The sequence below is a fragment of the Microcebus murinus genome, chromosome 13 (assembly GCF_040939455.1).
Source record: "Microcebus murinus isolate Inina chromosome 13, M.murinus_Inina_mat1.0, whole genome shotgun sequence".
NCBI lineage: Eukaryota > Metazoa > Chordata > Mammalia > Primates > Cheirogaleidae > Microcebus > Microcebus murinus.
The window spans coordinates 3,366,315-3,394,204 of record NC_134116.1 but is presented as its reverse complement, the minus strand read 5'-3'; the positions used below and the strand labels follow the sequence as shown (position 1 = coordinate 3,394,204).

The 27,890-nt window shown below is 44.1% G+C and overlaps 1 protein-coding gene and 1 pseudogene across 1 annotated transcript; one reads left to right on the top strand and one right to left on the bottom strand.

Moving 5' to 3' along the window:
• Positions 1–6,382: 6,382 nt before the first annotated feature.
• On the bottom strand, positions 6,383–18,498 carry LOC105867751 (olfactory receptor 2L13-like; annotated as a pseudogene).
• An 831-nt stretch (positions 18,499–19,329) lies between these two features.
• On the top strand, positions 19,330–26,074 carry LOC142874783 (uncharacterized). Its single transcript, XM_076009267.1, is given in 1 exon segment — positions 19,330–26,074. A coding segment is annotated over 1 exon segment (4,857 nt). The 3' UTR covers positions 24,187–26,074.
• The last annotated feature ends 1,816 nt before the right edge of the window (positions 26,075–27,890 follow it).

Genomic DNA, 27,890 nt, shown 5'->3' with positions numbered 1-27,890 from the left:
GTTTGATCATGTCCCATTTATTTATTTTTGTTGCTGCTGTGATTGCCTTTGGGGACTTCTTCATAAACTCTTTGCCCAGGCCAATGTCTAGGAGAGTGGTTCCAACTGTTTGCTAGAGTTCTAATAGTTTCATATCTTAGGTTTAAGTCTGTTATCCAGCATGAGTTGGTTTTTGTGAGAGGTGAAAGGTGTGGGTCCTGTTTTAGCCTTCTACAGGTGGCTATCCTGTTTTCCCAGCACCATTTATTGAAGAGGGATTCTTTTCCCCAGCGTATGTTTTTGTCTGCTTTGTCAAAGATTAGATGGCTATATGAGGATGGTTTTATTTCAGGATTCTCACATCTGTTCCACTGGTCAATATTCCTGTTTTTGTGCCAATACCATATTGTTTTAATTACTACAGCTTTGTAGTATAGTTTGATATCTGGCATATTAATGCCTCCCATTTTGTTTTTGTTGCCTAGAATTGCTCTTGATATTCGGGGTCTTCTTTGATTCCATACGAAGTGTAAAATTATTTTTTCTATATCTGTGAAGAATGCTGATGGGATTTTAATAGGTATTGCATTGAATCTGTAGATCAGTTTGGGTAGTATAGACATTTTGATGATATTGAGTCTGCCAATCCACGAGCATGGTATGGATTTCCATCTGTTTACATCCTCTGCTATTTCCTTCCTCAGTGTATCATAGTTCTCCCTGTAGAGGTCTTTTACGTCCATGGTTAAGTATATTCCTAGGTACTTTAATTTCTTTGTTGCTATTGTGAAGGGAATTGAGTCTTTGATTTGGTTCTCAATTAGATTGTTGTTGGCGTATATGAATGCCTCTGATTTCTGTGTATTGATTTTGTATCCTGAGACTTTACTAAATTCATTGATCAGTTCCAGGAGTTTCTTGGTTGAATCCTTGGGGTTTTCTAGATACAATATCATATCATCAGCAAACAGTGAAAGTTTGATCTCTTCTGCCCCTATTTGGATACCTTTGATTCCATTTTCCTGTCTGATTGCTGTAGCCAAGACTTCCAGCACCATGTTGAACAGAAGTGGAGATAGTGGGCAGCCTTGTCTGGTTCCAGTTCTAAGTGGGAATGATTTCAATTTTTCCCCATTCAATATGATGTTGGCTATGGGTCTGTCATATATGGCTTGTATCATTTTTAGGTATGTCCCTTCTATGCCTATTTTCTTAAGTGTTCGTATCATGAAAGGGTGTTGAATATTGTCCAAAGCTTTTTCTGCATCTATTGAAAAAATCATGTGGTCTTTGTTTTTGCTTCTGTTTCTGTGGTGAATTGCATTTATACATTTGCATATGTTGAACCATCCCTGCATCCCTGGGATGAAGCCCACTTGGTCGTGGTGGATTATTTTTTTGATAAGTGTCTGGATTCGGTTAGCTAAGATTTTGTTGAAAATTTTTGCATCTATATTCATTAGGGATATTGGTCAGTAGTTTTCTTTTTTTTGTTGCATCCTTTCCTGGTTTTGGTATCAGAATAATATTCGCTTCATAAAAGGTGTCGGGGAGGTTTCCGTTCTTCTCGATGTTGTGGAATAGTTTCTGCAAGATAGGTACTAGTTCTTCTTTGTAAGTATGGTAAAATTCAGTTGTGAAGCCATCTGGACCGGGACTTTTCTTTTTAGGGAGATTTTTAATGCTGTTTGTATTTCAGCTGTTGAGATTGGTCTGTTCAGGGAATTTATTTCTTCCTGGTTGAGCCTAGGGAGGCTGTGTGTTTCTAGAAATTTGTCCATTTCCTCCACATTTTCCAGTTTGTGTGCATAAAGACTTTTGTAGTATTCATAATTTGTATCTTGTATCTCTTTGGGATCAGTTGTGATATCTCCTTTTTTATTCCTTATGGAGCTTATTAGAGATTTCTCTTTTCTGCTTTTTGTTAGCTTAGCCAATGGTGTGTCAATTATGTTTATTTTTTCAAAGAACCAACTTTTTGTTTTATTAATCTCCTGAATAGCTTTCCTGTTTTCAATTTCGTTTAGTTCTGATTTGATCTTGTTGATTTCACTTCTTCTACTGAGTTTGGGGTTGGTCTGTTCTTCTTTTTCCAGCTCTTTGAGTCGTTTCATTAGATTGTCTATTTGTGATCTTCCTGTCTTTTGCTTATAGGCATTTATGGAGATATACTTTCCTCTCAGAACTGCTTTAGCTGTGTCCCAGAGGAGTTGATAACTTGTCTCTCCATTGTCGATTTCTTCATAGAACTTTTTTATTTCCGTCTTGATTTCTTCATTTATGAAGTAATCATTTAGTAGGAGGTTGTTTAATTTCCATGTTTTTGTGTAGAAATGTGAGTTTCTGTTAGGGTTGATTTCTAGTTTTATTCCACTGTGATCTGAGAAGGTACATGGTATGATTTCTATTTTTTTAAATTTCTTGAGATTTTCTTTGTGTCCTAGGACATGGTCAATCATAGAGAATGTCCCGTGAGCTGATGAGAAGAATGTATATTCAGTGGATTTTGGGTAGAATGTTCTGTAGATGTCTGTCAGTCCCAATTGTTCTAGAGTTTTGTTTACGTCCATTATTTCTTTATTAATTTTCTGTTCGGAGGATCTTTCTCGTGCCGTCAGTGGGGTGTTGAAATCTCCGGCGATTATGGAGTTGCTATTAATCCATTTGCTTAGCTCCAGTAAGGTTTGCTTTATGAATCTGGGTGCACCTAAGTTGGGTGCATATATATTTAAAATTGTTATCTCTTCTTGTTGGGCTGTGCCCTTCACCATTATATAATGACCCTCTTTGTCTTATACTACTTTTGATGGTTTAAAAACTAAATCGTCTGAAATTAGAACTGCCACACCAGCCTTCTTTTGGCTTCTATTTGCTTGGAATATTGATCTCCACCCTTTTATTTTTAGTCTATATGCATCCTTGCAGGTTAGATATGTTTCCTGAAGACAGCATATACTTGGCCTGTATTTTCTTATCCATTCAGCCAGCCTATGTCTCTTGAGTGGAGAGTTTAAGCCATTCACATTTATTGAGAGAACTGATAGGTAAGTTAGATTACTGATCATTCTGTTGGGTTGGATGTTGTTGCTATGATTTCTGTCTTGAGCCATTGTAATATGTGGCCTTTAATATCTTTTGGTTTTGGTTGTTTTTATATTCGTGGGTTATTATTATGATGTTCCGTGCATAACGCTGTTTTAAGTACTTCTTGTAGGGCTGGTCTTGTCTTGGTGAATTCTGAGCCTTTGCCTGTCTGAGAATGTTTTTATTTCTCCTTCATATACGAAGCTTAGTTTTGCAGGGAATAATATTCTAGGCTGGGCATTGTTTTGTTTCAAAAGAGTGAGAATGGGGCCCCAGTCTCTCCTTGCTTGTAAAGTCTCATTAGAAAAGTCTGATGTTATTCGAATTGGCTTTCCCTTGTATGTTACTTGCTTCTTTTGTCTTACAGCTCTTAGAAGGGCCTCTTTAGTTGATACTTTGGTCAGTCTGATGACTGCATGTCGTTACGTCTTCCTGTTTGCGTTGAATCTCCCAGGGGTCCTCTGAGCTTCTTGAACTTGTATATCAAGATTTTGAGCAAGGCCTGGGAAATTTTCCTCTATTATATCTTCAAACAGCTTGTCCAACCCTTGAGTGTTGTCTTCTTCCCCTTCTGGTAACCCTATGACCCTAACATTAGGTTTCTTCACATAATCCCACAGCTCTTGTAGGCTTTGCTCTTTTCTCTTGTTTCTCTGCTCTATTTCTGTGACTGATTTATTTAATTGGAGGGTGTTATCTTCAAGCTCTGAGTTTCTTTCTTCTGTTTCATCTACCCTGTTCCTGAGACTTTCCACTGTATTTTGTAGTTCCTTGAATTGATTCTTCATTTCTAGGAGTTCGGTTACACTTTTCTTCAATGTGTCTATTTCTTTTCCCATATCCTGGAGACTTTTTGTGGTTTCTTTGTGTTGGTTATTGAGTTGTTGTTGTAGCTGGGTGAGTGTTCTTATGATCCACATACGAAATTCCTCTTCTGTCATATTGGTTGCCTGAATTTGGTCGGTGTCCGTTTCTAGGGGGCTGGTGCTCCTCTTTGGGGGTGTGTTTTCTGTTTGGTTCTTCATATTTCCTGAGTTATTTTGCTGATTTCTTCCCATGTCGATCAGTTGTTGTTTCTTTCCTTAGGTTATTGTTTGGGTATTCACACACCTTGTTTAGTTTCTGAGGCGTTAGGTGGTGCCTGTGGGTGAAATTGGACCACTCCCTGTATATTGAGTCAGTGGGTGCCGTGGAAAGGCTGTGCAAGATGCCGTCCCTGTCAGTAGGTGGCATTTGCTTGGAGGAACAGGCTATGCTGTTGATTTTGAGTCCTGTTATCAGCTCTGGTTCTGGGCGGAGCTGGGTTGGGTAAGCCTGCCCTCAGGCCGTTAGCAGGGGTCAAAGTTTCGTTCTCTGCTTCCAGGGAAAGCTGTCAGGGCGGGGCTGGAAAAGGTCCCGCTCAGCCAGAAAGTCTGTGTGTGGGGGTGGGGCTGTCTGAGACCCGCAGTCTGGAGCGGGCCTCGCTTCTTTCCACCCTCCCCAACTCCGCAGCTACTCCTGTGCCTCTGCCAGCAGGACAGACCACAAGCCACCAGGCCTCCCCGGACTGTGATGCCGGCGGGGAGGTTCCCTACACAGGAACGCCACCTGGGTTGGGCGCACGGCCTCCTCCTGGGAGGAGGGTTGCCCTCTAGAACACCGATCCGCCCCTGGAGGCACACACACCTCCGTAGGCTGTTCATGTATAACCCTTCTGTGCCCCGGGCAATGCTAGCCTTTGGTGCAGGGGATCTGGTCTGCAGGTCCGACCTCTGGGTCCCAGAGTTCAAACTGTATTCCCACCAGGGAGAGGATTTCCGGTCCTAGTTCACCCACAGGGAGCCCAAGCTGGGTCTATGTCTCTCAGCCTCTGAGTCGGCACCGTTTTCCAGGGAACATGGTCCCAGCAGCACCTGGGAGGGAGGGTGGGGTCCCAAACGGGAAGGTCCTGTTCCCTGGAGGTGCCTCCGGCTGGTGGCTGTATTGTCTCTCTGGGCAGGCGCCGGTAGGGTCGGCGGAGGGGAGGAGGAGGCAATATGGCGCCTGCCGCGCGGCTCGGGTCCGTGCACACGGAGGTGCCCGTAGGAAGTTGGGAACCTGGTGCCACGTCTGCTACAGGCTCACCGTTGGCAGGCGGCGGCGGTCTCTGGGCTGGTGTCTGCAGGTCTCTCCACCCGCTGGGGAGCCCACCAGCAGTCCCGAATGCAGGGGAGGGGAAACAGTAAATCCACCTACCCCTGCTGCTGGTCTCCAGGCTGCTCCGGTGGTCTCAGCCTCCAGTTCTCCTCCGCAGCCTCCTCCCTTGGAGTCTCCCGGGTTCTCAGGTACCCCTCCTTCTGGCCCTTGTCTGCTGTATGCTCGTCTTCTTGCTTCTTTCCTCTAATTTCTGCTAGAATCTGTCTTTTCTGCAGAGACACTCTGTCTGGCGGTGTTATTCGTCCGCCATCTTGTTCCGCCCCAGGAACTGTCTTTGAGGCTAATTGGCTTTAGCTGCAGGTGTCTGCTGGGCTGGTACTCTTTGATCAGTCCTTAGCCTGTGACCCCATGCTGAGCTCTGTCTTACACAAGTATTTGGTGTTGGCCTCCAGGTCTTGAGACAGGCGTTGTCTTGCATATGCCCCTAATCGGTGAGATGCCCTCCTGTTGCTAGGCAGCTTCTGGTCTGTGAACTAACACCCTCACAGCTTCCTTCAATGCAAAGCCCTACAATCTCCTAAACCTTACACATCTCCTAGTCCTATGTTCCGACAATGTATCTCCCTTCCTTTAAGTAAATAACTTAATTATAACTACAAATAACTTTGTGGAGGTCCTTTAAATATATAGCCTTATTAACTTGAATGTAGAAATTAATATGGATCATACTCATAACCTTATTCAAGTTATTTCATTTCAATATTTCTATTGAAATAAGAAAAATCCTAAGTCAAATAAGCTGTCTCTGAAAAGTTTGCAAAAGTATAAAATGGACTCCAAATGTCAATTACACTTAAGATGCACATTCTAAAAATGAGCAAAATAGATAAGCAAACTCACAAACACCGTTTTAGCAGGCTTATTTTCAATGCTACTTCTCATTCCACTATCAATATTGTATACATCATACACAGATTTTTATACACCATACACATACACATAGACACAAACACATCGGGGTGAGGATGAGGTAGAACAGGCGTCCTCAAACTACAGCCTGCGGGCCACATGTGGGTGTTTTTGCCCGTTTCATTTTTACTTCAAAATAAGATATGTGCAGTATGCATAGGAATTTGTTCATAGTTTTCTTTAAACTATAGTCCGGCCCTTCAACGATCTGAGGGACAGTGAACTGGCCCCTTGTTTAATAAGTTTGAGGACCCCTGGTGTAGAAGACCACCAGGATCTTTTCTTCTGTTCATGAGTGGAGATTCCTGGGTTGAAGAGAGGTGTAAGCAAAAGGTGCACATAAAAAAAACCACTACAGTTAAATGGGCTGAACAGTTGGTGAAGGCCTTTTTTCTTCCTTTTTTTGAGTGCATACAGTAGACAGCAAATAGGACCTGGCCAGAGGAAGCAGGATAACAAGGAAGATGAGAAATAAGGTGGTGCTCACAAAATGAGAAAAAAGGTGGTGCTCACAAAAAACATGTACTCATGGACCCAGGTGTCCATACAGGCAAGAGGCAACATGGCTGGGACATCACAGAAGAAATGATCAATGGCCCTAGACCTGCAGTAAGGTACAGAGGATGTAGACTGAGTGAGCCAAGGAGTTGGTGGACCCCACTGTCCAAGATCCTGTGATCAGCTTCACACACATCCTGTTACTCATGCGGATGGGATAATGGAGGGGGTGGCAGATGGCCACGTACCAGTTGTAGGCCATGGACACCAAGAGAAAGCCTTCAGAACAAGCCATGGTCAGGAAGAAGAAGTTTTGCACACCACATCCCAGGAAGGAGATGCCTTTCTGGCCAGAGAGGAAGTTGAAAGCCATCTTGGAGATGGGGGTGGAGATGCACATCAGGTCCATGAGGGAGAGCTGGCTGAGCAGAAAGTAATCAGTGTGTGGAGACGGGGATCCACACATATGAGGTGAATCATGGCCAAGTTACCCACGCAGGCAAGGAAGAATATGATGATAATAAGGAACAAGAGAAGAAGGCCAATTTGATTTGGGGGAAACAACCCCAAGAAAATAAAATCATTTGATGTGTGATTCCATTTCTCTATGAAAACTTACTGCTTGAACTTCCTTGAAAGAAAAATAAACACAAAAAAGGAAATAAACAGAAGATTAGAAAGGAATTAATATATTATAGAATAAACTTTTTCCTTCAACACTGCACCTTTTGTTACATCAATTTCAATATCTGAATTGAATGTTCTCTTTCTGAATGTGCCTTGACTTGTCAGCAAGTCATAGATACAAGTGCAGCCTCTTCATATAAAGTCTAGCACCATAGGCAGCAAAGATAAATAAGATAACTAAAGCATTCCTTCCTAGATATCTGCTGGTCAGACACATCACTCATGAATTATCAACAAGGCACAGGAACTGAGGAAGATAGGAATCCCTGCCTTCCAATTTCATAACCACCTAGTCATCTTCTACAGCTTTAATTTCTGGTCTTCCCCAGCAGGCTCCAGCCAGTTCAACCTTAACCTTCATCTCTGCTTGAGATTCAGCCTCTCATGTTCTTTAAAGGCACTTTTGTGCCTTTCCTAAAAATGTGCCCACCATCTGGTATCATTGTCTTTGAACTGTAAAATATTGTATGACCCATAAGTTCCCCCTGAAATCAAACTATTATTTGAATAGTCTCTGTTCCATAGTGGTGTCTCCACTTTCTGAAGCCCCGTAGAACTCAGAATGAATGAATTTTCAAATACAGTCTTCTTTTTATAAGTAAACACAATAAAGTTCACAGATTACATAATATGCATTTTGTTTATTCTGTTTTCCACAGCTAGAAGCTATTAATATAAAAAATGTTATAAGAGAACTATATCAGAAGAATGGAGATTACATTTTGTGTGTGTGCATCTCCTCTCCATATAGGAATGTATATGTATATATTCTCTTTATATAGCCATCTTTGAGATGCTATAAATTATGCAAACTGTTCTTCACATTACTTCATTTCTTATTCCTTTCACAACATGAATTCTATAAATTTAGTCACTGGTACTTTCATTTTTCAAATATTAAAAGTAGTATTCATTGATGTGAAAGTAACTATTGAATGTTGATTGGATCAGATTTAGAACCTGTATTCCTGTTACAAATTTCTTATTATTTCAATATCCTCAAAATTTATTTGTTGAATGCCTTAAAATATCTCATTCAAATCAGATTGCATAATTATTACCTTTCTGAAAAATATCAGGCTTATCCCTATTTGGGACTAGGTGGGAGCATTTTGTGATTACAGAGGATTTTTTTTTCTCCTATAGTTAGATGTCATATTGCTGATTGCAACAGAGTCAAGGAATTGCAAATATGTTCCACTAGAAAAGCAAGTGTGAACAGCAAGATAGACTTGGTTTATAGCTTATAAAGTTTCAAATTTACATAAATAAAACAACGAAATTAAAATTAAATGTTAACAGTTTAGAATAAAGAAATCAAAAAGAGGGGGGGCGGAGCAAGATGGCGGACGAATAACACCGCCAGACAGAGGGTCTCTGCAGAAAAGACAGATTTTAGCAGAAACTAGAGGAAAGAAGCAAGAAGACGAGCATACAGCGGACAAGGGCCTGAAGGAGGGGTACCTGAGACCCCGGGAGACTCCACGGGAGGAGGCTGCGGAGAAGAACTGGAGGCTGAGACCACCGGAGCAGCCCGGAGACCAGCGGAAAGGGTAGGTGGATTTGCTGTTTCCCCTCCCCTGCATTCGGGACTGCTAGTGGGCTATCCAGCGGGTGGAGAGACCTGCAGACACCAGCCAAGAGACTGCCGCCACCTGCCAACAGTGAGCCTGTAGCAGACGTGGCACCAGGTTCCCAACTTCCTCCGGGCACCTCCGTGTGCACGGACCCGAGCCGCGCGGCAGGCGCCATATTGCCTCCTCCTCCCCTCCGCCGACCCTACCGGCGCCTGCCCAGAGAGACAATACAGCCACCAGCTGGAGGCACCTCCAGGGAACGGGACCTTCCCGTTTGGGACCCTGCCCGCCCTCCCAGGTGCTACTGGCACCGTGTTCCCAGGAAAACGGTGCCGACTCAGAGGATGAGAGACATAGACCCAGCTTGGGCTCCCTGTGGGTGAACTAGGACCAGAAATCCTCTCCCTGGTGGGAATACAGTTTGAACTCTGGGACCCAGAGGTCAGACCTGCAGACCAGATCCCCTGCACCGAGGGCTAGCATTGCCCGGGGCACAGAAGGGTCATACGTGAACAGCCTACCGAGGTCTGTGTGCCTCCAGGGGCGGATGGCATCCTAGAGGGCAACCCTCCTCCCAGGAGGAGGCTGTGCGCCCAACCCAGGTGGCGTTCCTGTGCAGGGAACCTCCCCACCGGCATCACAGTCCGGGGAGGCCTGGTGGCTTGTGGTCTGTCCTGCTGGCAGAGGCCCAGAAGTAGCTGCGGAGTTGGGGAGGGTGGAAAGAAGCGAGGCCCGCTCCAGACTGCGGGTCTCAGACAGCCCCACCCCCACACACAGACTTTCTGGCTGAGCGGGACCATTCTAGCCCCGCCCTGACAGCTTTCCCTGGAAGCAGAGAACAAAACTTTGACCCCTGCTAACGGCCTGAGGGCAGGCTTACCCAACCCAGCTCCGCCCAGAACCAGAGCTGATAACAGGACTCAAAATCAACAGCATAGCCTGTTCCTCCAAGCAAACGCCACCTACTGACAGGGACGGCATCTTGCACAGCCTTTCCACGGCACCCACTGACTCAATATACAGGGAGTGGTCCAATTTCACCCACAGGCACCACCTAACGCCTCAGAAACTAAACAAGGTGTGTGAATACCCAAACAATAACCTAAGGAAAGAAACAACAACTGATCGACATGGGAAGAAATCAGCAAAATAATTCAGGAAATATGAAGAACCAAACAGAAAACACACCCCCAAAGAGGAGCACCAGCCCCCTAGAAACGGACACCGACCAAAATCAGGCAACCAATATGACAGAAGAGGAATTTCGTATGTGGATCATAAGAACACTCACCCAGCTACAACAACAACTCAATAACCAACACAAAGAAACCACAAAAAGTCTCCAGGATATGGGAAAAGAAATAGACACATTGAAGAAAAGTGTAACCGAACGCCTGGAAATGAAGAATCAATTCAAGGAACTACAAAATACAGTGGAAAGTCTCAAGAACAGGGTAGATGGAGCAGAAGAAAGAATCTCAGAGCTTGAAGATAACACCCTCCAATTAAATAAATCAGTCACAGAAATAGAGCAGAGAAACAAGAGAAAAGAGCAAAGCCTACAAGAGCTGTGGGATTATGTGAAGAAACCTAACGTGAGGGACATAGGGTACCCAGAAGGGGAAGAAGACAACACTCAAGGGTTGGACAAGCTGTTTGAAGATATAATAGAGGAAAATTTCCCAGGCCTTGCTCAAAATCTTGATATACAAGTTCAAGAAGCTCAGAGGACCCCTGGGAGATTCAACGCAAACAGGAAGACGTAACGACATGCAGTCATCAGACTGACCAAAGTATCAACAAAAGAGGCCCTTCTAAGAGCTGTAAGACAAAAGAAGCAAGTAACATACAAGGGAAAGCCAATTCGAATAACATCAGACTTCTCTAATGAGACTTTACAAGCAAGGAGAGACTGGGGCCCCATTCTCACTCTTTTGAAACAAAACAATGCCCAGCCTAGAATATTATTCCCTGCAAAACTAAGCTTCGTATATGAAGGAGAAATAAAAACATTCTCAGACAGGCAAAGGCTCAGAGAATTCACCAAGACAAGACCAGCCCTACAAGAAGTACTTAAAACAGCGTTATGCACGGAACATCATAATAATAACCCATGAATATAAAAACAACCAAAACCCAAAGATATTAAAGGCCACATATTACAATGGCTCAAGACAGAAATCATAGCAACAACATCCAACCCAACAGAATGATCAGTAATCTACCTTACCTATCAGTTCTCTCAATAAATGTGAATGGCTTAAACTCTCCACTCAAGAGACATAGGCTGGCTGAATGGATAAGAAAATACAGGCCAAGTATATGCTGTCTTCAGGAAACACATCTAACCTGCAAGGATGCATATAGACTAAAAATCAAAGGGTGGAGATGAATATTCCAAGCAAATAGAAGCCAAAAGAAGGCTGGTGTGGCAGTTCTAATTTCAGACGATTTAGTTTTTAAACCAACAAAAGTAGTGAAAGACAAAGAGGGTCATTATATAATGGTGTAGGGCACAGACCAACAAGAAGAGATAACAATTTTAAATATATATGCACCCAACTTAGGTGCACCCAGATTCATAAAGCAAACCTTACTGGAGCTAAGTAAATGGATTAATAGCAACTCCATAATCGCCGGAGATTTCAACACCCCACTGACGGCACGAGACAGATCCTCCGAACAGAAAATTAATAAAGAAATAATGGACGTAAACAAAACTCTAGAACAATTGGGACTGACAGACATCTACAGAACATTCTACCCAAAATCCACTGAATATACATTCTTCTCATTAGCTCACGGGACATTCTCTAAGATTGACCATATCCTAGGACACAAAGAAAATCTCAAGAAATTTAAAAAAATAGAAATCATACCATGTACCTTCTCAGATCACAGTGGAATAAAACTAGAAATCAACCCTAACAGAAACTCACATTTCTACACAAAAACATGGAAATTAAACAACCAAGTACTAAATGATTACTTCGTAAATGAAGAAATCAAGACGGAAATAAAAAAGTTCTATGATGAAAACGACAATGGAGAGACAAGTTATCAACTCCTCTGGGACACAGCTAAAGCAGTTCTGAGAGGAAAGTTTATCTCCATAAATGCCTATAACCAAAAGACAAGAAGATCACAAATAGACAATCTAATGAAACGACTCAAAGAGCTGGAAAAAGAAGAACAGACCAACCCCAAACTCAGTAGAAGAAGTGAAATCAACAAGATCAAATCAGAACTAAACGAAATTGAAAACAGGAAAGCTATTCAGGAGATTAATAAAACAAAAAGTTGGTTCTTTGAAAAAATAAACATAATTGACACACCATTGGCTAAGCTAACGAAAAGCAGAAAAGAGAAATCTCTAATAAGCTCCATCAGGAATAAAAAAGGAGATATCACAACTGATCCCAAAGAGATACAACATACAATTTATGAATACTACAAAAATCTTTATGCACACAAACTGGAAAATGTGGAGGAAATGGACAAATTTCTAGAAACACACAGCCTCCCTAGGCTCAACCAGGAAGAAATAGACTCCCTGAACAGACCAATCTCAACAGCTGAAATAGAAACAGCAATTAAAAATCTCCCTAAAAAGAAAAGTCCCGGTCCAGATGGCTTCACACCTGAATTTTACCACACTTACAAAGAAGAACTAGTACCTATCTTGCAGAAACTATTCCACAACATCGAGAAGAACGGAAACCTCCCCGACACCTTTTATGAAGCGAATATTACTCTGATACCAAAACCAGGAAAGGATGCAACAAAAAAAGAAAACTACAGACCAATATCCCTAATGAATATAGATGCAAAAATTTTCAACAAAATCTTAGCTAACCGAATCCAGACACTTATCAAAAAAATAATCCACCACGACCAAGTGGGCTTCATCCCAGGGATGCAGGGATGGTTCAACATACGTAAATCTATAAATGCAATTCACCACATAAACAGAAGCAAAAACAAAGACCACATGATTTTTTCAATAGATGCAGAAAAAGCTTTTGACAAAATTCAACACCCTTTCATGATATGAACACTTAAGAAAATAGGCATAGAAGGGACATACCTAAAAATGATACAAGCCATATATGACAGACCCATAGCCAACATCATACTGAATGGGGAAAGATTGAAATCATTCCCACTTAGAACTGGAACCAGACAAGGCTGCCCACTATCTCCACTTCTGTTCAACATAGTGCTGGAAGTCTTGGCTACAGCAATCAGACAGGAAAATGGAATCAAAGGTATCCAAATAGGGGCAGAAGAGATCAAACTTTCACTGTTTGCTGATGATATGATATTGTATCTAGAAAACCCCAAGGATTCAACCAAGAAACTCCTGGAACTGATCAATGAATTTAGTAAGTCTCAGGATACAAAATCAATACACAGAAATCAGAGGCATTCATATACGCCAACAACAATCTAATTGAGAACCAAATCAAAGACTCAATTCCCTTCACAATAGCAACAAAGAAATTAAAGTACCTAGGAATATATTTAACCCAAGACGTAAAAGACCTCTACAGGGAGAACTATGAAACACTGAGGAAGGAAATAGCAGAGGATGTAAACAGATGGAAATGCATACCATGCTCGTGGATCGGCAGACTCAATATCATCAAAATGTCTATATTACCGAAACTGATCTACAGATTCAATGCAATACCTATTAAAATCCCATCAGCATTCTTCACAGATATAGAAAAAATAATTTTACGCTTCATATGGAACCAAAGAAGACCCCGAATATCAAGAGCAATTCTAGGCAACAAAAACAAAATGGGAGGCATTAATATGCCAGATATCAAACTATACTACAAAGCTGTAGTAATTAAAACAATATGGTATTGGCACAAAAACAGGAATGTTGACCAGTGGAACAGATGTGAGAATCCTGATATAAAACCATCCTCATATAGCCATCTAATCTTTGACAAAGCAGACAAAAACATACGCTGGGGAAAAGAATCTCTCTTCAATAAATGGTGCTGGGAAAACTGGATAGCCACCTGTAGAAGGCTAAAACAGGACCCACACCTTTCACCTCTCACAAAAACCAACTCACGCTGGATAACAGACTTAAACCTAAGATATGAAACTATTAGAACTCTAGAGGAAAAAGTTGGAAACACTCTCCTAGACATCGGCCTGGGCAAAGAGTTTATGAAGAAGTCCCCAAAGGCAATCACAGCAGCAACAAAAATAAATAAATGGGACATGATCAAACTCCAAAGCTTCTGCACAGCCAAAGAAATAGTCATGAAAGTAAACAGACAACCTACAGAATGGGAGAAAATTTTTGCATCCTATAAGGGACTGATAACTAGAATATACTTAGAACTCACGAATATTAGGAAGAAAAAATCAAATAACCCCATTAAAAAGTGGGCAAAGGACTTGAACAGAAACTTTTCTAAAGAAGACAGAAGAATGGCCAACAAACATATGAAGAAATGCTCAACATCTCTAATCATCAGGGAAATGCAAATCAAAACCACAATGAGATATCACTTAACCCCAGTGAGAATGGCCTTTATCAAAAAATCTCCAAACAATAAATGCTGGTGTGGTTGCGGAGAGAGAGGAACACTCGTACACTGCTGGTGGGACTGCAAACTAGTTCAACCTCTGTGGAAAGCAATATGGAGATACCTTAAAGCGATACAAGTGAATCTACCATTTGATCCAGCAATCCCATTGCTGGGCATCTAACCAAATGATCCAGTGACACTCTACAAAAAAGACACCTGCACTCGAATGTTTATAGCAGCACAATTCATAATTGCAAGGCTGTGGAAACTGCCCAAGTGCCCATCAATCCAAGAATGGATTAATAAAATGTGGTATATGTATACCATGGAGTACTATTCAGCTCTAAGAAACAATGGTGATATAGCACATCTTATATTTTCCTGGTTAGAGCTGGAACCCATACTACTAAGTGAAGTATCCCAAGATTGGAAAAACAAGCACCAGATATATTCTCCAGCAAACTGGTATTAACTGAGTAGCACCTAAGTGGACACATAGGTGCTACAGTAATAGGGTATTGGGGAGGTGGGAGGGGGGAGGGGGGCGGGTATATACATACATAATGAGTGAGATGTGCACCATCTGGGGGATGGTCATGATGGAGACTCAGACTTTTGGGGGGAGGGGGGAAATGGGCATTTATTGAAACCTTAAAATCTGTACCCCCATAATATGCCAAAATAAAAAAAAAATTAAAAATTAAAAAAAAAAAACAAAAAACAACAACAACAAAAAAAAAAAAAAAAAAAAGAGGACAAAATAATTAAATCCTGTTTCTGGATAATTCTTCTAGTTTTTTATGTCCAGATCTTTCCTTGGGAATTTTTATTTGTGATTTAACTCATACAGCCTCTCTTTTTCTCTTTTTGTCACCTCAATTCTGGCAATTTGTTTTTCCTTCACTTATTCTCTCAAACATACATCAACTATGATTGTGGCATTTCTTAACATTTTCAATATATGTATGACTTCTTCCTTTACCTAGTCTGAGATTTTTCTATTTTATGTATGTTCTTTTGTCTAAGGGAGATATTGATCCCACATTATGTCCAGGATATTGATGTGGGTAACCATCTTGGGTTATTGATTTTCTAACAGTAAAAAATAGCAATTAATCATTTGTTAAAATTTCTCATATTTAGTAAGTTAAATTAACTGTTACTTAATAGAATGTTAGTGAGTGTTAATAAAATTGTGAAAGAGATCTTACCACAGCAAAATGATAATGCATGTTTATAGCTCTATACTTGACAAACACTAACAATGAAAAATGCAAAATCAGGAACATGACAGGTGCACAGAATGGTGGGGCATGAATGCCAGATTGGATCATAGGCATCTTTTGCTTATAACATTTTAGAAATAAAAACTGATGACCTAACAGATAAAGATAGATGATACAGTTACCATCATTACAACGCATCCATTCCCTCAATATTCACTAAGTTTCTGCTTAAGGGCAGTGCTGCTAGGTACTGAAATGGTTTGGTGACTAAAACACATGAATTATAGTATCTATAGTTAAAATTTAGTAGGTGATGCAGACAATAGACCAACAAACTCAAACATACAACCTGATGCTATGTAGTGAGTAGTACTATAAAGACAAATAAAGGGACAGAGAGAGAACTGGGTAAGAGCCCTAGACAAAGCCACTATATGGAGGTAATATTTGAGTAGGTCTGGTTAAAATATATTCTATTCACAGTGAACAGCCAGTGGAAATCCCTGGAGTGAAAATCTATTTAGTTTATCAGGATATTCACAATGAGAAGAACATTTTTGAAGCACAAGACATAAAGACATTTGTGTAGGAAATACAGACTTGGATTTTGTGGTGGATGAGAAAAATAGCCTGGACGTGTATTGTGCTCTAACTTATGTTCCTAGAACTCACACAGGTGAGTAGAGAGTTGCCAGGAGGAGTAAATGGAGGAGATGAGTTAGGAGAAAATCAAAGCATCTGGGGAATTTTCTGGTTTTAAAAAGAAAGGCATGCATCCTGAGGATCCCCTGAGACTTGGATATATCATGACACTTGGTCAGCCATTTGGGGGTATGGCAGTACCTGACAAAATATTCTACCTTAACTGCCATGCACAGTGACTACTGCATGGTAGGCTCTCAGCATATCTACCTGATGAAATGAACCAAATATTTGCCTTACAATTAGTGCGATTGTTCTTACTGATAATATGTAGCCAGATTATTTCAGATATCCATCTTCAGCATACATATCCTGGAAATTAGAAGAGCCTCTTAGGATACTTTCTTCATTTCTTTGTTTAATCCAGGTTTCAATTCAGGAGAAGAAAGGTACCAGCAGGCACCCGAGGAAATGTGTTTCCAATAGAAGGCAAAAGCAGAGATGGCTCTAAGAGTATATATCCCATGGGCCAGCTATTTTGAAGGGAGATATAGGTTTGCATTTTGATTCTTTGTTGCATACATGAGAACTTAGAATATCATAAAGATTGTTTGATGATCATTACCATGTGAACTATTTTGTTTCCTAAATTGAGAACTGGCATATTGTCAGGCAATGGACGAGAATAGTTACTTCCAGTAAATCTGGGACTTGAAGTTTTCAAGGCATAGGAAATTGAAGTTGGTGCTTAAGGTCTATTTCCATTGATGCCCAGAAGCTGACTTTATTGGGTAAGGGACCTTATTTAATGCACCAGAATTACGTGAAGGACCACCCTCTTGGTGACATTATAACTCGGAGAATATTTTTCCTGTTGCTACAGGTGGGTGTAAGATTGGTGTCTCGCTTGATCACCCTTGTTGATCTAAAGAAAGAAACTGAAGCAAAATCAATATAGAGAGTTTATGTGGGCAAAGGGTAAGGACTACAGCTTGGAATTGCTCCTCAGGTACCTCAGGAACTTCTGCAGAGAACAAAGGAGAGGCTTAGGGTTTGTTTTTTCTTAAAGCAGGAGAGGGGGCAATTGAAAAAATTCTTTGTTAAGAATTGTCTTTGGCTTGTAGAAATAATATTGATTAGTGGTAGGCTATACATTGGAGAACTATTGGGCACGAGTTACAGTATGGAGCATATGGTCTTGTTAGGTTAATTTATGGCCACTTGGCTTCAGTCAGTCTAGAGCCCACAAGGTGATTCCCTAGCTCAAGGGGGAGTCAGAGATGACTGCTGTCACATTCCAGTGCCTCTCTGGACCTCATAATTTACAGGGCTCTCACATTCCTCAGATAAAAAATGTTCTTTTCTTTATCATTCTAAAAGGTACGTTGCTGAAATTTATAGATTTAAAAAATACTCAGTTTACAGGACCTAATATATGTAAGTATAGCAAGTGCAGGGTCCTGAATTTATTTTGGAAAAGTTACAAGTAACATACACTTTTAAAGAGCCTATACAGACAATTATCCATCCCAAGACCGACTAGCAAATTGTTTCTCAGAGCCTCAGCTAAATCAATCCCAACACCTTTATAGCCAGCTGTGAAGATGGAATTAAGAGGATTATAAGTGTTTAGCACATACTAGGTTCTCAGTAAGTGTCAGTGTCCTTTGTTCATTCCATCTCTTAACCATTGAGAGGCCTCAGGCCAAGAGAAATTAAACATCTTAATTAAGTTCACAACAGTTGAGAGCACCACATTGTATATTTGAACAGGTTCGTATAACCTTTTTAAATTTTAAATTCTTGTATTTTCCAGTTTGTTATGGATATGCCTATTCTCTGTGCAGCAGAAGTTTTCTTATGATAGGAAAACAACATCTCCAAAATAATTCCCTGGATTAAAGCTTACTCAAAACAACTTGATTGAAAAATATTATTATGATTTACCTTTTGCAAAATTTTTGAGTATATATTTGGAGAGAGGAAGTAGCTTTATAATGACACTATTCCCTGCTAATAGTCCATCGAATTATTTAAAATATTTAAGCACCAAACTGTGATCTCATAGTCTGTCAAGCTATGCAGTAAGACCATGTCACTTATCAGTAGGCCCTGCATCAAACAAGAATTCTTTCTAATGTGGAGAAAAATCTAACCTGCCATTCTGCTTCTGTAAACTCCGCTCGCTCAACCCTACTCCCTCCCCTCGCTGGCGCCACTCTGTAACTCCCTAGCCGTTAGTCCTTGGAAATTACTGACCAAGATTAGAAGTTCCCGACATTAGCTAATGTGGTACATGTTTGTGCAAGGTCAAAGCCCATGAAACTTTCCCCCCACCCTGTGACCCCTAGCCACCTGCGTGTGGTTTCTGTCTATAAAAATCCTAAGGAAAAAAGGGCTGGTGCGGCAGCTTCCTTAGCTGGCTTGCCCCTGCGCGCGCTGGTAAATGAATCCACCTCATGCTATTGCATCAAGTCTCTGGACTCTGAGTTTTTTTTTTGAGCGGTCGTCTCTCCCCCACACGGGCTGTACATTTCTGCGGCCCAACATTTTGGGGGCTCATCCGGGATCGGAGAGGCGACCCCTCTTAAAAGACCGGCGGCATCAGGCTTGGAGGTAGGCAGACTCCGGAGTTGTCCTTTATGTTTGTCTCTGTGTTGTATGTGATGTGTCAGTTTTGAAGTTTGAATTTGGAACGACAGGGTACTAACTCCGTGAGGAGGAAGTTCCTCTGGACCAAGATAGGGTTCTTGGCGGCCAGAAAAACTGTCGCCCTGGAGGACGCTCCAGGGATTAGGGGTGACCAGGTGGCCTTGGTCGACTCCATTTGTTTGCCTGCAAGTTGTTGCAGGATTGGGCAAAGATAACCCTAGGGTAAGGTATCGTTGTTTGTTTGTGTTTGTGTAAAAAAGAAGCAAGTGGCTTCGGTGTTTGTCTGCGGTTTGTGTTGTCGCTCTTTCCTTCTTTGTTCTCCTTTTTACTCATCCAGGAATTATGGGACAAGGGAAGAGTACTCCTCTCTCCCTCACCCTGGCACATTGGAAGGAAGTACGAGACCGGGCCCACAACCTGTCCGTCATCATCCGGAAGGGCCCCTGGCAGACGTTTTGTGCCTCTGAGTGGCCCTCCTTCGGTGTGGGGTGGCCCTCAGATGGAACTTTTAACCTCTCTGTTATTTCTGCAGTAAAGAAGAAAATCTTTGCACCGCACCCCCAAGGACACCCGGATCAAGGTCCCTATATCATTGTCTGGCAGGACCTCGCCCAAAGCCCTCCTTCTTGGGTAGAGATGCCGGTGCCTCAGCCTTCTCTCGCTCTAGTGGCCCAGACGACGTCGGATCCAGCCCGGCAGTCTCGGCCATTGACCGACCCGCAGGCTGATTCCTTCCTCCTTGATCCTCCCCCACTTTACCCCCCTCTTCCACAGGTCGCCCCTTCACAACCAGGGCACGCCCAACCCTTGGCCCCCTTGGCTGGGGGACCAGCTCAAGGCACCAGGAGCAGGAGGGGTTTTCCTCCGTCCCCAGATTCCACTGTGGCTTGTCCCCTTCGTCCTGTGCCGATTCCCAACTATAGTTCCGGGGAAGGTGACGACGCAGCCCCCCTTCAGCCCCTCCAATATTGGCCCTTTTCCACAGCAGACCTCTACAATTGGAAAACCAACCACCCACCTTTCTCTGAAGACCCCCAGCGTCTGACTGGGCTGGTAGAGTCTCTAATGTTTTCCCACCAGCCCACTTGGGACGACTGTCAGCAGTTGCTCCAGACCCTTTTCACCACAGAGGAACGGGAACGAATCATCTTGGAAGCACGGAAGAATGTTCCCGGACCTGATGGACGCCCTACTCAGCTCCCTCCCTTGATAGATGCCGCTTTTCCTATGACTCGGCCTGGCTGGGACTTCAATACGGCAGAAGGTAGGGAGCGACTGACCGTCTATCGCCAGACTCTAGTGGCAGGCCTCAGAGGGGCGGCACGACGCCCCACCAATTTGGCTAAGGTAAGAGAAGTCCTTCAAGGACCAACTGAGCCCCCGTCCGTCTTCCTTGAAAGACTGATGGAGGCATTCAGACGGTATACCCCCTTCGATCCAACCTCTGAAGGACAAAGGGCCTCGGTAGCCATGGCCTTCATAGGCCAGTCAGCCCTAGACATTAAAAGGAAGCTTCAGAGGTTGGAGGGGTTGCAAGATTTTACTCTACTAGAGTTAGTTAAAGAAGCAGAGAAAGTATATCATAAAAGAGAAACAGAAGAGGAGAAGGAACAGAGGAGGGAAAGAGAGAGAGAAGCAAGGGAAGATGAGAGGGAGAAGAGACAGGAAAAAAGATTAACACGTATCTTGGCCGCAGCTGTAGGTGATAATAGGCCAGCACCAGTGTATAAGAATAAAAAGCCGGGGAACTCGAGTACTAGGCCACCGTTGAGGCCAACTCAATGTGCTTTTTGCAAGGAAGATGGACATTGGAAAAAAGACTGTCCTAAGCTACAGAATAAAGTACAGGACAGAGTACTGGCCCTCCAAGAGGACAGTGAGTGAGATAGTCGGGACTCGGACCCCCTCCCCGAGCCCAGGATAACCCTTAAAGTGGAGGGGAAGCCCATCAACTTCCTGGTGGATACGGGAGCCCAATTTTCAGTCCTGCAACAGCCGCTAGGGCCACTTTCAAAGAAAACCTCTTGGGTGATGGGAGCCACAGGCCATGAGCGGTACCCATGGACGACTAACCGAACTGTAGACTTGGGGACCGGAAGAGTCACACATTCCTTCCTGATGATCCCCCAGTGCCCTGCTCCTCTTTTGGGAAGGGACTTATTAACTAAGATGGGAGCCCAAATCACTTTTACTCCCAAGGGACCGACTCTCACCCAGCACAAGGGGGCAGTTACTCTGTTGACCCTTCAATTAGAGGATGAGCACCGGTTGTTTGAGGCTAGCACTAGCAGAAAAAACAGCAATATAGACCGTGAGTGGCTCCAACAGTATCCTGAAGCATGGGCGGAAACCGCCGGGATGGGTCTAGCCCACAACCAACCCCCGGTAGTAGTAGAACTCAAATCCGCTGCCACTCCAGTCGCGGTACGACAATATCCCATGGCAAGAGAAGCCTGGGAAGGAATCAGGCCCCACATTCACCGCCTCTTGCATATGGGGATTTTAGTCAAATGCCACTCCCCTTGGAACACCCCCCTTCTTCCCGTTCGAAAGCCGGGAACTAATGACTATCGGCCCGTGCAGGACCTCAGAGAAGTCAACAAGCGAGTCCAGGACATTCACCCTACCGTCCCCAACCCTTACAATTTGCTGAGTGCTCTTCCACCCTCTCATGTCTGGTATACAGTTTTGGATCTAAAGGATGCTTTCTTCTGTTTGCGGTTGCACCCAGCCAGCCAAAGACTCTTTGCCTTCGAGTGGAGGGACCCGGATTCTGGGACCACGGGGCAACTAACCTGGACCCGGCTCCCTCAAGGGTTTAAGAACTCCCCCACCATCTTCGACGAAGCCCTTCATCAGGACCTAACCACTTTCCGGGCTGAGCACCCGCAGGTCACCCTTCTCCAGTACGTAGATGACCTCCTCGTGGCAGGAGCGACGGAAGAAGACTGCAAAGCAGGTACGCAAGACCTACTCATAGAACTTTCCCGCTTGGGGTATCGGGCTTCAGCCAAAAAGGCCCAACTATGCCAGCAGTCTGTGACATACCTGGGGTATGTGCTAAAAGGAGGGAAGAGGTGGCTAACCGAGGCCCGAAAAGCCACAGTCACGCAGATCCCGAGGCCCCAGTCTCCTCGTCAAGTGCGAGAGTTCCTGGGGACCGCGGGCTTCTGTCGATTGTGGATCCCTGGGTTTGCAGCGTTAGCAGAACCTCTGTACCCGCTAACAAAACAGGGGAGCTCTTTCCAGTGGGGGGAGCCCCAGCAGCGTGCATTTGATGACATTAAGAGAGCGCTTCTCTCTGCACCGGCCTTGGCCTTGCCAGATGTTTCCAAACCTTTCACCCTCTTTGTGGATGAAAAGAAGGGGGTTGCTCGAGGGGTGCTGACTCAAGCTCTAGGACCCTGGAAGAGACCGGTGGCTTACTTATCTAAAAAGCTGGACCCAGTGGCAAAAGGATGGCCAGCCTGCTTAAAGGTTATAGCAGCTACCGCCCTGCTTGTAAAAGATGCAGACAAACTTACTCTGGGGCAAAAGCTAACAGTTATAGCCCCCTATGTGCTGGAAAGCATCATCCGGCAACCCCCCGACCGGTGGATGTCCAACGCCGGGATGACCCACTATCAAAGCTTGTTGCTGGACAGCGAACGGGTTTCTTTTGGAGCCCCGGTGGCTCTCAACCCGGCCACACTGTTGCCGGAGGAGCATCCGGAAAACAGAGAAGTCCTTCATTCCTGTCATGACATTCTGGCAGAAGAGACAGGGCCACGTAAGGGCCTCCGGGATGAGCCGCTACCCAACCCACACTGCACCTGGTTCACCGACGGGAGCAGCTACATCCATGAAGGTAAAAGGGTCGCAGGGGCGGCGGTGGTCAGCAAAGATCAGGTCATATGGGCTGGTAGCCTACCTGAGGGAACCTCTGCCCAAAAGGCAGAGTTAGTTGCCCTGACACGAGCCCTCGAGCTGGCAGAAGGAAAAAGGGTCAACATTTACACAGACAGCCGTTATGCTTTTGCAACAGCCCACATCCATGGAGCCATATACCGCCAGAGAGGCTTGCTCACCTCCGCGGGAAAAGAAATAAAAAACAAGCAGGAGATTTTATGTCTCCTTGAGGCTATTCACGCCCCCCAGGAGGTGGCCATTATTCATTGCTCTGGGCACCAGAAGGGAACTTCTGAGGTGGCCCAGGGGAATAAAAAAGCTGACTTTGAAGCAAAACAAGCAGCTCTAAGGTCAAGAACTCTGATTTTTGCCGCCAGTCCCTCGGTGGCCTCACCAACATTCCCCCACTACTCCTCAGAAGAGGAGGAGAGCCTAACAAAAAAACCTGCCAAGTTCTCTAAAGATCAGCAAGGAATCTGGAAGACTAGAGAGGGAAAAATTGTCTTGCCCAAAGAAGCCGCTCAGGCATACTTAAAGCAATTGCATCGTCTTACTCATTTAGGAGCAAAGCATCTACGCTCCAATTGCCAGTCTACAAAATACCACATCCGGGGACTCAGTCGCTTAACTGAGGAAGTAGTTCACCAATGCAAAGCTTGTCAACTAGTAAACTCTCACCCATCCCAGGCTAGCCCCGGGCGGTGCCTAAGGGGAGAGCGTCCTGGGGACAATTGGGAGATAGATTTCACAGAAGTAAAACCAACCCGATATGGATACAAATATCTTCTAGTTTTTATAGACACCTTTTCAGGATGGGTAGAGGCTTTCCCCACAAAGAAGGAGACAGCAACAGTGGTGGCCAAACGAGTCCTGGAAGACATCTTCCCCAGGTTCGGGATCCCTAAGGTAATTGGATCTGATAACGGCCCAGCTTTCATTGCACAGGTAAGTCAGGGAATGGCCAAGATACTTGGGGCGGATTGGAAATTACATTGTGCTTATAGGCCCCAAAGCTCAGGTCAGGTAGAAAGGATGAATAGAACTCTAAAAGAGGCTATGACTAAATTATCCTTAGAGACTGGCATAACAGACTGGACAGTGCTCCTCCCCTTCGCCCTCTTCCGCGTTCGCAATACGCCTGGCCCTCTAGGAATAACACCGTTTAAAGTTTTGTTTGGGGCCCCACCACCTCCTCTCATGTCTAATCCATGGTCCATGCCACCTGACACTGATGCTAATGTTCCCCATTCCCTACTCGCCAGGTTAAAAACCCTTGAAATTGTTCACAGGGAGAAACAGGACAGCTATTAAATTCTTTGACCTTGTTTTTAGCTATGGTAACCCTGCTATCGACGCCTACCCAGGCAGCCACCTATTGGACTTATATACCAGACTCCCCTCTACTCCACCCGGTGGGTTGGGGAGAGCGTGTTGTTCCTGTCTATGTCAGTGATCCCAGGGCTCTGGGAGCACCCACTAATGATCACATCCAGCATGCTAAGGTATCTGCTTATAATTACACAGGACTCATCCGTGATGTTCCTATCTGTTTCCACCGTGAGGGTTATTTTCCAGGCTGTGTTCTTGTATCTACTTATGTATATTACAATATAAAAGGTGTTAAATGGACTGTGTTTATGTCAAGTTTAGACAGGCGATTTTCTGGCTCTGCATCCTCTGATTTGCCGCCCCCGCCCAAAATACTTCCCTGTGAAAAGGAGCCGGTTGTTTCTAGTTTGCACGTGCCCTGGAGACGTTGCCGTGAACCGACTGCGACTAAGATTCCTATTCTTGGGATGACTCAGAGCATATATGATTGGACCCCAGCAAAAACTGACAATGGGTATTTGAGAGACAAGGGTTTTGTTGAGGGGCTATGGACAACTACTTCAAAGGTATACCAGACTAGTATCTGGAAACTTGTTGCAGGAACGGGTCAATTCTCTGCAGAGTGTGTGGTGGACTCTACACCAAAAATACGCCTAAGGACTATTTCTGCCTGTGTCCCTGAACCTTTTGTACTCATAATAGGCAAAGTGAATATTCACACTGTCACTCATGGTTTTAAAATATCATGCCTTAATTGTCAACTAACTAATTGTATACAATCCCTTGCCTATTCTGATAGAATGGTTGTGTTATACCGCCCTGCTTTTATGGTGGTCCCAGCTAATGTCTCTGGTCCATGGTATGATGATAAAGGATTGCAAATGTGAAAGGAGGTGAACTCTATTTTGCTAAGGACTAAAAGATTTATTGGGCTACTCATTGTTGGAGACTCCTCCCCTTGATACTAGCATTGCTACGGAAGCCCGAGATTTTCTCAATCAACTCTTAGGGCATGTTCCATCTTTTGGAAATTTTAAAAGCTTATTCTTTATGATTATTGGGGCTCTTGTTCTTCTCCTGCTAATTTTGTGTGTTACGCCTCTGCTACTGCGACTGATTGTTAAGAACATTTTGGCTGTTAAAGTTGCCATATACTCCACTAACTTGCAAATGAAAGCTTACCAGCGACCCTCCAATTAATTATAAAGGGAAGGGAGAGATGTTGGGAGCTGTCCCGAACACGGGAGAGTTAAAGTGTGGTTGCTGCCCAGAACACTGGGGTCCTAGAGACACAGCACCTGGCACCTTAACTCATAGCTCTGGCATTCTTGGCCTTTCTTCTAGCTCACGGAGGGTGCTGGAGATAACAGTAGCAGTTATAGAAGGTCACTAAAATAAGCCGACTAGTGACATTCATCCAAGAACAGGTCAGCACTGTCCGGTTAATGGTTTTACAACAGCAGTATCAGCCACTTGCTATAGATGATAACCTATAGTTTTAAGATTAAAACTCTCAAAAAGAAAAAGGGGGGAATGTGGAGAAAAATCTAACCTGCCATTCTGCTTCTGTAAACTCCGCTCGCTCAACCCTACTCCCTCCCCTCGCTGGCGCCACTCTGTAACTCCCTAGCCGTTAGTCCTTGGAAATTACTGACCAAGATTAGAAGTTCCCGACATTAGCTAATGTGGTACATGTTTGTGCAAGGTCAAAGCCCATGAAACTTTCCCCCCACCCTGTGACCCCTAGCCACCTGCGTGTGGTTTCTGTCTATAAAAATCCTAAGGAAAAAAGGGCTGGTGCGGCAGCTTCCTTAGCTCGCTTGCCCCTGCGCGCGCTGGTAAATGAATCCACCTCATGCTATTGCATCAAGTCTCTGGACTCTGAGTTTTTTTTTTGAGCGGTCGTCTCTCCCCCACACGGGCTGTACATTTCTGCGGCCCAACACTAACATGAGAAGCTCTTACCTGCCAAAATCCATGAAAAGGAAATTCCTGAGAACTTGGTAACATTCATTCATCACTGCTACAGCTGGTCATTTTCTTTATGTTGAAATCATTAAAAAGCTTCAGCCTGTCTTGTGAAATATTTCTGTTTGCATATGTATAGCTTAATTAAAACATTTTCCTTTCCTATTACCTTCTTCCAGTGATTAAAAAAGAATAAGATTTCACATTTAATTTCCTCGGGCTCTTCTTTTAGAAGACAGAGGATGAGTTGTTATATGTAGACATTTACATCATCAAGCCTAAGATATCTCTTTTCATCCTCTTATTGATCTCTAATTGTGGGGCGCGGTGTTAACGCCATTTCAAGATGGCGCCGGCTTTCTGGTCACGCCGATACTACAGGACTGATAAACAGGGTGAACCGCGCAGGTGTAGGGGCTTTTCCTGTCTCATCAAGTATGCATATGAAGGATCTTAGCTTGGCCTATCAGTAATAACCCTCGCGCGCCTTTAACCTATCCCCATCACTTCCCTCCTTCCTTAGAGTATATAAGTGTGTGAGAGCTTGTGCTCAGGGTCTTCCGTATCATGTAAGTCTAAAGGGAACCCCATTAAAGCACGGTCAGAAGAACTCCGGTTGCCGCGTCTTCCTTGCTGGCGAGGCGGGCGCGACAAGTGGTGCCGAAACCCGGGAACTGAAACAACTTTGAGGCACCAGCGGAAGACGACCTCGGAAGAGGTAGAGTTCAGAACTGACGTGTGGGACGGCCAAAACTCCCCTGCTTCCATAATGGGTAATACGCAAGCTCAGAGAGAAGCAGTAAGGGAAGGACCGCGGTAAAAGGTGGAAAAAAAAGAGCCAGAGCGAAAAAAGCCAGAGCCAGAGCCAGAGCGAAAAAAGCCAGAGCCAGAGCGAAAAAAGCCAGAGCCAGAGCGAAAAAAGCCAGAGCCAGAGCGAAAAAAGCCAGAGCCAGAGCGAAAAAAGCCAGAGCCAGAGCGAAAAAAGCCAGAGCCAGAGCCAGAGCGAAAAAAGCCAGAGCCAGAGCCAGAGCGAAAAAAGCCAGAGCCAGAGCCAGAGCGAAAAAAGCCAGAGCCAGAGCCAGAGCGAAAAAAGCCAGAGCCAGAGCCAGAGCGAAAAAAGCCAGAGCCAGAGCAAAAAAAAGCCAGAGCCAGAGCCAGAGCGAAAAAAGCCAGAGCCAGAGCCAGAGCGAAAAAAGCCAGAGCCAGAGCCAGAGCGAAAAAAGCCAGAGCCAGAGCCAGAGCGAAAAAAGCCAGAGCCAGAGCCAGAGCGAAAAGAGCCAGAGCCAGAGCGAAAAGAGCCAGAGCCAGAGCGAAAAGAGCCAGAGCGAAAAGAGCCAGAGCGAAAAGAGCCAGAGCGAAAAGAGCCAGAGCGAAAAGAGCCAGAGCGAAAAGAGCCAGAGCGAAAAGAGCCAGAGCGAAAAGAGCCAGAGCGAAAAGAGCCAGAGCGAAAAGAGCCAGAGCGAAAAGAGCCAGAGCGAAAAGAGCCAGAGCCAGAGTGCCAGAAGAAAAGGGAGAGAAAGAAAGGAGAAAAGGGAGAGAAAGAAAGGAGAAAAGGGAGAGAAAGAAAGGAGAAAAGGGAGAGAAAGAAAGGAGAAAAGGGAGAGAAAGAAAGGAGAAAAGGGAGAGAAAGAAAGGAGAAAAGGGAGAGAAAGAAGGAGAAAAGACGCAGAGGACAGAGGAGATGGCCTTTTTTCGGTCAGAATTTATCTGAGACACCT